This window comes from Cinclus cinclus, chromosome 5 (assembly GCF_963662255.1).
Source record: "Cinclus cinclus chromosome 5, bCinCin1.1, whole genome shotgun sequence".
Taxonomy (NCBI): domain Eukaryota; kingdom Metazoa; phylum Chordata; class Aves; order Passeriformes; family Cinclidae; genus Cinclus; species Cinclus cinclus.
This window is the reverse complement of record NC_085050.1, coordinates 58,769,063-58,782,288: the sequence shown is the minus strand read 5'-3', so window position 1 is coordinate 58,782,288 and position 13,226 is coordinate 58,769,063. Positions and strand designations below refer to the sequence as shown.

Genomic DNA, 13,226 nt, shown 5'->3' with positions numbered 1-13,226 from the left:
CACTAAATAAAGTGCTTTTATGGAGAAAGTGAGTTTTATTTTTCTCCCTACCCCAAGCATAGGTTTCTGATGGCAAAGGCAAAACAAAAGGTGAGTATTTATTTACAATGTAATGATTACCATTATCACTTAAGGAAGCCAGGGACCATTCAGCCATGCAGATACACTTATTGTAACAGCACTAATTAGCAGGCTCTTTCTAGGAGCAGGATCACACCCATTGCACAGCCCAGAAAGGCATCTGGACTAGTTGCCCCTCAGCCTGACCTGGTACTATTAAATTTTTAGAAAGACCATGCTGGCACAATGTGATTTCCTCCCCTAGTGCCTGTCTCTTCCTTGTTCTTTTACCCATCAGCCTCCCTCAACAGGGACAGCTGTAGGTTCAGATCAGAGCTCAGGAATGCAGCATGCACATACTATATTCTGGCTGGCTGTGAGGGCAAAACACCCGTGCATGAAATGCCAGCAGCAGGAAACAGGGATTTCAGACAGAGTTTCAGACTGCCTCTGATTCCACTACTACCTGTATAACCTACCTGTGGCTCTCACTCCTGCACTGAGCCACAACTGTAATCCTAAAATGGTCAGGGAGGTAGTACAGCTTCCTTGGCAGGACAAGGCTGCTGCCTTAAAGGACTGGGGAAGGTGAAAGCAGGAACACAGTGTTCACAGATTTGGAAATAATAAAATTTGCCTTTTAGGTGCAGGGATCACTGGTGCTAAGACAGGAAGGCTAAGTGCTGTGGTGGAGTGAACACAATGAAAGCAAAGTTGTGTTTTTATTTACTACGTTAGGAAAAACTCCATGACTGTCTCATCTACATTGGCACAATTTAGGTAAGGTGGAAAGGTCAGTGGTTTAATTTTCATCAAATGCAGCAGGATGTCTGCCCTCAGGAGCAGTTTGTCAAGGTTTGCTCACAGGTGACCAGTGCTATGAACGAGTGACTGGGTGATGTTGGCTGGAGGAGGAGCTCCATGGGTCAGTGCTGAGATACTTCAGAAATGCTGTCAAGCTGACTTTGTGGTTCAGCTAGTTGTGTCCCATAGCCCAGCACCATGATGCAGCAGTGAAGTGTGTCCAGCATTTAATTTTTAAAGCTGTATTTATATATACTCGACTTCATTCTGGGTAGCCTGGCTGTGGAGCTCTAAGCGGCTTCTATATGCAAGTTGTACTGTTCTGTACCTAGAGCTGCTGCAGACACAGTCAAAATACACACTTGTTCCTTGTCTAAAGAACTTGCTTGCAGCAAGGGCTGGCTTTTTCTGTGGCAGCCCAAACCTACTGTATCATAGGCCCAAAGTTGGCATTTTCCTTTGGGAATCCTAATTGCAAATGTTTTTGACTTAGCCAGAAATCCTATCTGCAGGGGGAAGCTCACATATCCCCCCATGGTTCCCAATGCTCCCTCTGGGACCAGGGGACATAAAAACCTTGTTTGCAGACTGCTTCTAAAAATGACAGAGATCATGGTGGGGCATCTCAGCACCAGATTTCAGTGGATGAGTCTGAAGGAAGCATTCCCTTAGCTATAACTACTAGTCAGGAAGGGGGAGGAACAGCAGTGCTCATGGGTGCTGCTCCCTGCCCTGTTCCCAGCACCAGCTGGCAGCAGACCTCTGTCCTACTGCACAAGGGACCCCACACCATACTCTCCATCCATACCTGCCTGCACGAGGCCCAAGACATAATGTGGATTTGGTTTGAAATTCTGATTATGGACAAAATTACCTAATGTTTCACAAGAACAATCAGGTGAAGCACAGTCTTTTGTGCGTGCACCGCTTTCCCTAAGTGGAGGAAGGCAAGAAGAGTTCGGTGAAAGATGAGATGAGGCTGTAATAGGATTTCTCATCGTCTGTCAGTCCTGCGTTGCCTGGTCTGATCACCACAGCCACGTGAGTGTCCGCCTCCTCGGCCGCACTGGCTTCTGAAACAGATGGGGAGAGAGGAGCTGAGAGCTACTTACTGACCTCTTCACATCAGGGTTCTTAAGGCTTGAGGATGGCCCAAAACACTCAACAGTGCTTTTAAAGGCTGCGACTCAGCAGCGTTTGCATGTGACAGGGCTCTAGAGAGAAAGCAGCTCCTGGCAAACCTGCTGTGTATAGCTGTAACTGCAGAAATGGACAGCAGCTGGCTGCCTCACCATCCTCTCCCCTTTGCCAGCTGATGGCTGTCCAAGCCACCTTGCAGGCAGCACACACCATCAGCGCAATTCCTGCTCCATCAGCTTGATTCCTGTCATGAGGCTGTGGTCAGTCCCCCCTCCCCCAATCGCTTCTCACAAGCTTCTCTTTGCTCCCTGAGCACAAAAGGCCACTGGAAGATGATCCAGGGAAAAGGAGGTAACTACAAGGTCCCACTAGCTCTGCTGCCAAGGCTGGGGAGGAGGTAAGGACTAGCTCCAGGAGACTGAGATGGCTTAGACTGAGACACAGTGCCATTTCTGCCAGAAAGATGTTTCCAGCAAAAGCAGGAATTAAATTAGCTTCTCAAGCCTGGCTTTCCAGGGGTCAAGCCTTGGCAACCTGAAGCAATGCTTTCCTGCTGCTGAACACAACCTAACCATGAATGGCACAAAGAATCAGCCACGTAGCAACACAGCAAACACCATCATTTCCCCTGAGCACCAGCCAAACTACTGACCCTGTTTGCAAATGGGGCGTGCTTCAGCTCTGCTTCAGCAGTCTCTCCTTCCTGGCTGGTGCAAAGGCAGGTTTTCTACTTGACCTATTTTCCCCCATTGCAGCGCTGCACAGGGACATCCCACTGCTGTGTGCAAGCCTGGGTGTGTAAAGGAGGATGGCAGCAGCTGGAGGGAAGGTGCTGAAGCATTTCTGGGGTGCTTGTGAGAAGTCAGCAGCACGCCTCTGAAGAGCACCTGCCTCCCCTGCACAGGTGAGAGCCAGTACGACTGGCTGGTGACGTACCTCGAGGGACATCTGTCAGGAAGAGGATGTTGTTGGTGGCACACCCAATACTGGCAGCAATCCTCCTGTAGCTTTCACTTTCTACCTTGGGGCCTATTTTGGTATCAAAGTGGCCATCAAAGAGCTGAAAGAGAGAGAGAAGCACAAGCCATTGCTGAGTGCCACCTGATGAGCAGGGATAAACCTCCCTCCCTCCCTTTCTGCCACAGTTAAGAGGGGTTGGTGCAGCCATGCTCTCACAGTCAACTGTTTGAGCTGAATTCCCATGGATCAAACCCATGCCCCACCTTCCTGTCACAGAACTCACATCCAAAGTATTACAGCAAGGGAGGTTGTGAGAGGAGTGCTCTGCAGGGGGAGAAGCTGTAAAGAAGGTGGTAAGGTTATCTACCTCTAGGATATCACCTTCTGTAGAGTATCCAAACAGAAGCTTCTGGGCTTCAATGCTGCCTGAAGAGTAGATATAGACCTTCATCCCTGCTTCCCGCCACTTCCGGATGGCTGGAACAACATCCTCGAAGATTCTGGAGCAAAACAGGGCAGCAGGTAAGGGCAAACCCAGAGGCACCTGGAGGGACATCATTAGCCAAGCACTGTGACAATGAATTTGTCCCATTAATTTGCAAGGGGACTTCACTGCTCCTGGAACCAGGCAGCCTCTTTCACCAGCAGGTGATGCAGAGCTGGGAAAGATTTTAGAGATCCCACTCCTTGAATGCAGCCAAGCAGGCAGCTTTCTTCACAGTTCTTGGGCCACCATAAGACAATTTAGCTTTGTTTTTTAAAAACAAAACCAACAGGATATCTGTCTCTCTTGAGTTGTTTTTTGGGTTTTGTTACTTTCTCTGGTGGATCTTTACATTTTGCTGTATGCTCATTATCTTCTTCCTCCTTCCTCATTTGACAAAACACTTTGTGAATTTATGGGCTTGTTTTACTTACTTAGAGACCTGAAATGCATAATTTAACCAAGTATCTCTTAAATAAGAAGATCAGGCTTAATATCAGTTGTCCCTATTCATGCACTCCTGTATTGTGGCTGAAACATAAAGAGGAACCTGAAGACAAAAAGAAGTGGAAAGGCAGAAAGCACAAAGGTAAAAGACAAAGGAGGAACCAACTGAGGGGGTCTGACCCTGCAACCTTGGCTTGTTTATACTTGTTCCAAAACATGAGTGCAATCTGGGGATAAAAAATGCAAGATGGAGAACTGTAAGAAGCTCATACTTGTGCCTTAGACTCTTGGTTTACCAAGAAATCTCTCAAAATATTGGTTTGTCTGCTGAGCTAGTATGCTACTTGTATTTGTAAGTGGGACTGTTCCCAGGAATAGCTTACGCAGCTGTTCTGCTAATAAGCTTTTAGGAAGGATGTCCCCCATACCCTGCCCCCCAGGAGGGGGCACACAACTACTCACACAATTACTCACTCTCCTTTGACGTGCCCAGTGGCATAGGCTGCCCTCCACATGTGGCCCTGCAGCTGCTTCAGTGCAGTGGTCTTCCTGTCCAGGGACATCTGCCAGTGCACATTGTCCACGACCGCCTGGATGATGCGCTCCAGCTCCTCTTCCCCGCTGCCGCTCTCCAAAGGGATCGGCACCGCCCCGTCCAGGCTGGAGTCCTCTTGAGCCTGCAAAGTGGTGTTAGAGAATGGTGTTAACAATGCCAAGCTTGTGGGCTTGATCCCTGTACGGGCTATTCACTAAAGAGCTGGGCTTGCCGATCCTTGCAGGTCCCCTCCAATACAGAATATCCTGTGATTCTGTGTGATCATCCATGATAAAAAGAGGGAAGAGGTGGAGCAATTTCAACACCTCTAATATAGGAAAGTGGTCTAATACCTGCACCGCTGTGCAGGACACTGCTTGAACTGCTCTTCACATGAGGGGTTATTACGTTGTCTGAATGCTTTTCTCAATGGAAAATTGAGACCTCAGTTGTGTTTAGGAATACTTGCTTGGGTTGCACTTTCCAGACCAAACAATTAGCATTACTGTAGCCATATTGTAAATACTCTAATGAGAACTATGCTTGCTTAAGTATTTAATTACTGCAATTAAGGCAAAGAAGCAAATGCATCTGTTGGCTTCAGCCACAAGTCTCAAATTGAAGCTGTGTCCCTGTACACAAGCAGCATCCACTGCCCTGTGTGGAACAAGTGCTCTGGCATCCCCCTGTGCTGCTTCCCAAGAGGTTTGGATTCAACAAGAGAAGGGCACAGTGCAGGCAAAAAGCTGGAAAGTCTTGGCTCAACAGCTGCTCAGGGGCTGTGAAGAGCAAGGTGAGCTGAGGGAAGCTGCTGCCTGCCAAGCACAACCCCAGGCTTTGGATGAGGGAGAATCCAACCATCGAGACAACTGTCCTTCATGGATGAGGGCAAAGAGATAGGGATGAATGTGGGGTGACTGGGAGACTCTGAGTGACCTGAAGCCTCAGGCATGCTATGAAAATGCAGAGACACAGAATTACTCTGTTACTTAACCTGTTTCCTCAGAAGTCCGACATCCCGCTGGCACTCCTCCTCCTCCCAGTGAGCACGCAGATACTCCTTCACGTTTTCTCTGATGTAAGGGAACAAGGTCTCCTGGCAGAAAAACAGGCTGCTCCTTTAACCTGGCAGAGGTAAGGCTGACTGGCTTTTAAAGGAACCGTTCACCCATGCTGCCGTGTACAGTTATTTTCCCAAACTTCAGCTTCCCCTACAGTGCTGCGGCTGGTGAACCTTCCCGCCAAGGGTTTCTGCCTGGTCACAGGACTGAGCAAGCCTCAGGCCAGGATCAGTGCAGGTGGATTTTTTTATACAAATGTTTACGTAGCTGAAAGTTTTAAAACCTGCGATGGAAAGGTGGGTGCTAACTTTTCCTGGGCTTGCCAAAAAAAGTCACAAATGGCGCACGTGACCCCACGTTCCCACAAGCAGAGGAGTACAAGGCTGACAATGTATGTACTCTGCACAGGTAAGTTATGATGTTGTATTTTTGATGGGGCACTTGTCCTAGCAAAGGTCATTGTGTAAACACGTCTCAACCTCTCGCCAAAGCTAGAAGACCTTTTAAAACGGAAAGCCTGGTTTGGTGACACTGAACTCCACAGGACAGTCTTGCAAATGAAATTAAATGGGATTTGGGAAAAGTGCCACAGGAAAATTACAAACCTTCACAGAATTCCCAAGGGCAACCAGAAATAATTACAAATTGCTCTCATTAGTGGTGTTTCACGAGTCAGAAGCCACAAACAGCCGCTGTGTATCTCTGGGTGTGAAAAAAGCCTCAGGTCAAAAAGGGCAGGGACATCCTTCCTTCGGGTACAGAACTGAGCTTTTTTTAATAGGGGAAAAAACTAACCTGAACTCGCCCTTCCTCAAAAATGGCCCATAGTTTCTTGTTGTATGTCATGTTTGGCTTGTTACTGAATTAAGAAAGCAGTAGTCCTGAGAGTGTGATGTGGTAGAAGAACTGCGGGATTTTCTATTGCTCCAATATAGTGTTTTCCTGTGTTGTATATTTTAAAAACAATGCAAATTGCCTAAAAAATTACCACAAACTTCTCTAGTGAAATCAAAAGCCTTGTAATGCCCCCAGTTACTCTCTCATTTCCTTTACTTTCAAACTATCCTTTAAATCATGGAGGAAATTTAAGAGAATCCACTGGGAAATGCAGGTGACCTGCTGGCTTGGTTTAACCTCCTTTACAAATCAGATGTCAAAAGGACAATTGTTTTTCAAAAGCAGTGTTTCATACTCTTGTGCTGGCTAAGAAAAACTTCCAGCTTCTGAAAGTTCAGTGGATTCTGTAATTTGGGGCATTTTAAAAGGGTAAAAGTATTAGTCCACTGGCAAATGCATTGGTCTGTGAACTAAGAGGGGATACCCACGTGACAGCTGGAGTAGTAGACAGCTAGTGGGACAGATGGTTTATGGATGTCAAAAGTGATCCCAGTCAATGATGTACTAAGTTTAATAGGCTGTGAGTCTGTGTGGAAGAAAGACTCCAAATACTCTCTTTTCTGGTATCTTTCCTTAATCCACCCATCAACTGACTCATTATATTTTCTTACTTTGCAAGTTCAGTAATTCTAACATTAGAGAAAGGATTAAATAAAATCATTTAATACTGAATAGTTTCTGCTGAACCATCAGTGGACCTTTCAAAGGCAAATAGAGGTTAACCGAAAGACCAAATGAAATCACTCGTTCCAAGCACTTTCAGGATTTCCATCAAACTGAATTTTATTGAGAACCAAAAGTCATTTGGCCTCCCTGAAACAGAAAGACACTGGGTGGAAACCCAAAGTCTCAGGTGCGTGGCATGTTGTTTGCACAACTGCAAAACGGCTTCAAGGTGGACAGAAACAATTTAGTTGCTCTGTTGGATGTTTAGTAAGAAACCTGAGCTCTCCAAATTGTTTGAATTGACAGATACTGAGTGGAGGGAGGTAGCTCTAATGCCATCTAGGCCTGAAATTTCTTCAAGAGCATGGACAGGAAAGATGTAGGTCATGCTGTTCACCTAGTACACCCTGTTAGCAGAAGCCTCTAGAAAGCCTGGCAGGAGCCTTCACCTGCCATGTGGGTCACAAAGCACCTTTGTAAGCCCCCGACAGCAAAGATGTACCAAGAGCTGGGATGTCTCACGGAGAAGTCCAGGTTAGTTGAGGGCAGGAGAAGGGATACATGCGTTCGCTCTTCCAGCAAGCCGCTCCCTCCCGCGAACCAAAGCCTCCCGGAGAGGCGGGACCCGCGGCCAGCACAATTTGCGGTTCTCCTATAACTCGCAGACTTCCCCGTCCCTTGGGTTCTGCACCGAGCCCAGCATTCCCAGCAGCCTGGAGCTTTTTCCAAGGCAAGGGAAGCCAGCCGTGCACTCGCTGCCCCCCCCAGTCACCGCGGCACGCTCGGTGTGCGCCCTGCGCTGGACACGCTCCTCCGGCACACGGGGGGCATTTGGCTGTGACAGCTTCCCGAAGGGACAAGGCAGAGGATAGCCCCGGGAATTATCGATTACCGCAAATCGCTAATTACTGAAATTACGGCCAAGAAGCATCGTACTTTAAAGAGATCGCACTTGAGGCTCTCCGCAGACCCGGGTGCGGTGCTGCAGCTCCAGCCACCAAAGGAACAGTGATGCTCGAAGAATTTTCCCGGTTCGGCTGCGAACACTCCAATTGCCCTATACCCATGAAGCAAATCCCTGACCTGCCCGAATCTCAGCGGCAGCGACCCGCTCCCCAGCCTACCAAAGGAGCGGCCGATCGGCAAGACAAGGCGTATTTTCTCGTCGGCATTATTGGGAAAAACGCGGAAAATGGGTCACGGCTTTCGCTGCCGGCGGCACCTCGGCCTGCCTTGAGGCGAGCTGCCAGGGCCGGGGAGGTCACGGTACGAACGGCGATGCTACGGGAGCCCTCCGCGACGCCAGGGCTGGGGAATCACGACATGAGCGGCGATGCTACCGGAGACCCCCGCGGTGCCGGCGGCCTCCGGGTCTCACCTGGACGAAGGCGATGGGGGTGGTGGTGCCCTCGATGTCCAGCAGGATGGCGCGCACCTCCGCCGGCACCGGCAGCACGCCCATGGCGGCGGCGGCGGCACGTGGGGCGCACCGGGGACGCGCGGCGGGGAGCGCCGCGCCGGCTGTGCCCGCCCACGGAGCTCCCGCCCCGCCCCGCCGCCGCCGAACGGGGTTTCTGGGTGACGCGTTACCACCCACCGCCGGCCGGCCCGCTCAGCCCCGGCGCCCGCCTGTCCCGGTACCCGGTGCGGCGGTGGCCGTGCCCGCCCACAGCAGCAGCGGCGGCGGCGGCACCGGCCGGGCCCGGCTGGCCCAGCCCGCGCGATGGCGGCCTCAGGGCGGCTGCTGCAGCCCCGCCGCGAGCCGCCGGGGGCGCTGCGACGCCGGGCGGGAGGCCGGCGCTGATTGGCTGCCGGCGCGGGTATATAAGGGAAGCGCAGGCGGTGCCCGGATCTCTTCCGCCGCCATTTTCTGCCGGGCGCAGGTCTCCGTTGTCTCCGCCGCTCGCACGAGCACCCCCGCCGCCCTCGCCCCGCCATGGAGGACGCGACCGAGATGAGCGGCGGCCAGGAGGAGTTCGCCGAGGGCTCCAAGATCAACGCGAGCAAGAACCAGCAGGACGACGGGTAGGGCCGGGGATGTGGTGTGAGGGGAGGTGTGGGGGAGTCGCGCGGCCATCTCCACCCCTCGCCCTGCGGCTCGGGGGGGGCGGCTCGGTGGCTGGCGGGAGAGCGGCCTTCGCTTCCCGCACCATGGCCGCGCCCGCCTTTGTGTCCCGGGCGGCTGACCCAGTTTCCGCGGGGCGGGGACACGGACGGGGGCCGTGACGTCACCGGCAGGCTCTGGGGGGGGCTGCCCCGTCGCTCCCTCACCCTTATCCGTATTTCCTGCCCTCCAGCAAAATGTTCATCGGAGGCCTCAGCTGGGACACCAGCAAGAAGGACCTGACGGAGTATCTCTCGCGGTTCGGCGAGGTTGTGGATTGCACAATCAAAACAGACCCGGTCACTGGAAGGTCGAGAGGCTTTGGGTTCGTGCTCTTCAAGGATGCTGCCAGCGTGGAGAAGGTGGGCGCTTTTCCTGCGGACCGATGGCACGAATCCAGCTTGTGTAGCTGTAGCGATCTGAGACTTAGTTCCTTTGTCTGCTTTTTAGGTGTTGGAACTGAAAGAACACAAACTGGATGGCAAGTTAATAGATCCTAAAAGGGCAAAAGCACTGAAAGGGAAGGAGCCACCCAAGAAAGTGTTTGTTGGTGGGCTGAGTCCAGATACATCTGAAGAACAGATTAAGGAGTACTTCGGTGCTTTTGGCGAGGTATAGTATATTGGCATGTAAGAACACCTGTGATTCTCAAGTGTAGTCTTAAGAAAGAATTTGTGAGGAGGTAGTTGGCCAAAACTAGAGGTAGTTGAATCTGTATGCTAACGATTTCATAAAACTGTAATGGTCTGATTTACAGCTGCCAGAAGTAGTCGGTGTAGGTCCTGCACTGCCAGATGGTTCTGGGGGCATAAAAAGCTGCTCGCAGATTTCACGCATTGTTTATATTCATTTTGATTTCAGATTGAAAACATTGAACTTCCCATGGACACAAAGACTAATGAAAGGAGGGGCTTCTGTTTTATCACATACACAGATGAAGAGCCAGTAAAGAAGTTACTAGAGAGCAGATACCACCAGATTGGTTCAGGCAAGGTGGGAAAAGTCCTGTTCCTAGCATGTGAAATCTGTCTCTGTACGCTTCTGAGAAAGCATCTCACAAAATTCTTTTGGAATTCTTAATAAGTTAAAGGATTTCTGTCCTTACAGTGTGAGATCAAAGTAGCACAGCCCAAAGAAGTGTACAGGCAGCAGCAGCAGCAGCAAAAAGGAGGGAAAAGCAATTCTTCTGGTGGACGTGGAGGCGGAAGGGGGCGTGGACGGGGTGAGTGTTGTCAGTAGTTCTGTTAATGTAAGTACTTACCTAATACTCAGGCGTTTGTAGATAGTCTGGGTTGCAGGCTATGTACAGATCTCATGTTTAAATCAAATGTGTAAAGTAGCCTGTTTTTGGTGGCTATGGTTGCTTGTTGAAGCTGAGGAATCTCTTTTTGCTCTGCTTGCGTTCAAGTGGTGAAGGGGCAAGGTTGGATGTAAGGTGCTTTTGTACATCCTTAGTGGACAGTGTAGCTAGTGCAGTTACATTTTCACCTGAAAGGGATATACTCAATTGGCCCTTGGGCCAGAAACCAGAAGCTGTTTGCTAAGGACTAGGGTGATGACTGCTGGGCCTTTGAATGGATCAGGATTCAGCTGTTATGTTACAGGCTAATGCATCTCAATCTTTAAAGGTCAAGCAGTCACAAGTCACACCTTGCAGTAAGGCTCATCCTGTGGTGTCACTTGGCAATTACTGATTATTCTTGTATCCAGAGAGTTAGATGAAGGGGCACAGGAGAGGAGTGAAATAAGTTTTGAAACTTACACTTGCTATACTTGGTTTCAGGTCAGGGACAAAACTGGAACCAAGGATTTAATAACTATTATGATCAAGGCTATGGGAATTACAATAGCGCTTACAGTGATCAGAGCTACAGTGGCTATGGAGGCTACGACTACTCTGGGTACAACTATCCCAACTATGGATATGGGCCAGGATACACAGACTACAGTGGTAAGTGGTTTTGCCCTCAATGCCAATAAAAAGAGCATGCATCCCCTCTCTGGAATGTTGCTCTTACTCAGCCCATGGCTCTAAAGATGAGATCTCTTGCTGTGCTGCTGTGCGTGAAGTCTCCTAAGGCTGGATGTTAACGCTTGTGGGTTCTGTTTTTTCCCCACGTTACCTCCAGGCCAACAAAGCACGTATGGGAAGGCGTCCCGCGGCGGTGGCAACCACCAAAACAACTACCAGCCGTACTAAAGCAGTACCTAGTACCTGACAAACAGGTGTGTACATGAGCGCGAGCTCCACTCCGACTAGCTCTAATCTAATTTAAAGATCAATAGACAAACGAAGAGTAAAAACTTGCCTAGCATGACTTTTCCTTTAATTAAGCTTTTGTTAACTTTAAAAATACTTTTTTTTTAAACCAGCTTTGCCTACGTGTCTATAGATCTTTAACTTTGTAAAAATGTGACTTTATCTTCTTTAGTACTTCAGAAAAACATAAGAGTTTTTCTGGTTTGCGTTGTGTACCAGGTGATCTAGAGGAATAATTAAACTTATTAGAAGTATTAACAGGTAAAGTACTGAAATGGGTACAACTTAAGGAAAACAAGAATGTTGTCTTCTAACTCTGACATTATACCTTGTTTGTACCCGCCAGCGGGAACTTCATTGCAGGCCGTGTGTCACCCTGACCACGTCTATCTCTGGGGTCGCACGTTGCAGGCAGAGCGCAAGGCATACACCAGAAAACGCTGTCCTGTGGTATGGTCTCTTCCAACTTCATGTACCAGCGTAAAGATTAAAGTGGAAAACTTCAGACTTTGGCTTCTTTTTTTTAATCTTTTTTGGAGATTAAGTGTCTTTAACTTAAATGGTTTTTTGCAGGAGTTAAAGTACATAAATGCCTTTACAGCTTAATCATTTGGTCTTCTGTTTAGTGTTGTATTTCAATTGTGGAACCTCATTTTAAATGTGCATTCTTTAAGATTTTAATGCTTGCTTTTTTCTTTTTATAGCTAATAGTGAAATCTGCAAACCAAAACGAACTTTTAAATCTGGATAAACATTAAAGATCATATGCATATGGACCGTCTGAACTAAAGTCACCTGACTTGTGTTGCACCTAAGTCGTTAAGTTGTATAAACATATAATCAGGAAGCCTTTTGGCAGTGTTTCTAGTGGAAAAGAACGTGATCCAGAGCCTGCTTACTTGTCTGAATTGGATGGTTGTTGTTTTGGAGCAGCCTCCTAGATGGGCTGAACAGCAATATTTGGGAAAATAAATTACTGATGGGTAACTAAACAAACCTCTTGTGTTACCTTAATAAATATGCATATGATCTTTAACAGTGAAGAAAGGAATATATAGAAGACTTAAAGCAGTTCATGAAAATGGACCTTTTAACAATCCTGTAGTAACTGTCACAGATCTGACATGCATTTTGTCTTGATTTTTTAGGTAGAGATACTGCAACAAAAAGCCATCTTGCAACGCATCGTGAGTGAATGGAGGGTGGTCTTCGTGAGAGGAAATGACTATTTTGTAAAAGACTTTTAGTGTATGACACAACTGTGTCCAACTGTACATAGCGGCCGACTAGTTTTCTTTTATGGTTTTTACTTTCTTTTTGCCATTCATGTTATGACACAATGTGGACTTGTGTTTATACAAACTTTATTTGTATAATTTCATGTTAAAAGATTCTCTAATAAATGCTTACTTAAGTGAGTGTGTAGTCTTGCTGTCACCTTAAAGTGGCATAACTAGTTTTACTTGGATAGAAGGGCAGGTACCTCGCTGGAGATCAGGGTTACTTGGAGAACAGATTCCTACAGCCCATTCTTTATCCTGACCTGTCCTGAGAGCACCAGAGTGCTTGGAATTAGCATCACCGTGGAAGATGGCAGAGTCCTGTCCTGCCCTCTGCAGCAATGAGGAGATAATGTTCTGTGGCACAATGCTGTGAGTTTTGTACATCGCAGGAGGGATCTAGAGCTATAGCAGCACCCTTTTTAATGCTGATAGCACTGCTTGAGGAATTGGAGCTTTCCAAGGTTTTTCAAGCACTTAAAACCTCAAGTATCCTAGAATATGGCTTATTTGCTTTTCTACACCAGT

At 48.4% G+C, this 13,226-nt stretch overlaps 2 protein-coding genes across 7 annotated transcripts; one reads left to right on the top strand and one right to left on the bottom strand.

Annotated features, from left to right (window-relative positions):
• Nucleotides 1–1,704: 1,704 nt before the first annotated feature.
• ENOPH1 (enolase-phosphatase 1) lies at nt 1,705–8,516 on the bottom strand. Its single transcript, XM_062493857.1, has 6 exons — nt 8,433–8,516; nt 5,425–5,526; nt 4,370–4,572; nt 3,332–3,464; nt 2,941–3,064; nt 1,705–1,937 (listed from the first exon to the last, which is right to left on the bottom strand). The coding sequence occupies exons 1-6, from the start codon at nt 8,514–8,516 to the stop codon at nt 1,798–1,800; spliced, it is 786 nt and encodes a 261-aa protein (XP_062349841.1). The 3' UTR covers nt 1,705–1,797.
• A 379-nt stretch (nt 8,517–8,895) lies between these two features.
• Nucleotides 8,896–12,836, top strand: HNRNPDL (heterogeneous nuclear ribonucleoprotein D like). 6 transcript variants are annotated; one of them, XR_009933222.1, is made up of 9 exons: nt 8,896–9,079; nt 9,352–9,520; nt 9,609–9,770; nt 10,020–10,151; nt 10,266–10,380; nt 10,942–11,109; nt 11,288–11,384; nt 11,765–11,868; nt 12,567–12,836. XR_009933222.1 is itself a non-coding variant. In XM_062493039.1 (8 exons), exons 1-7 carry the CDS (start codon nt 8,991–8,993, stop codon nt 11,356–11,358), a joined length of 906 nt encoding a protein of 301 aa, XP_062349023.1. In that variant the 5' UTR covers nt 8,896–8,990; the 3' UTR covers nt 11,359–11,384; nt 12,567–12,836. The 6 variants fall into 6 exon arrangements, 4 of the variants coding, with proteins under 4 accessions (XP_062349023.1, XP_062349026.1, XP_062349022.1 ...); XR_009933221.1 differs by having other exon boundaries at nt 11,288–11,868; XM_062493039.1 differs by lacking the exon at nt 11,765–11,868.
• Nucleotides 12,837–13,226: the final 390 nt, after the last annotated feature.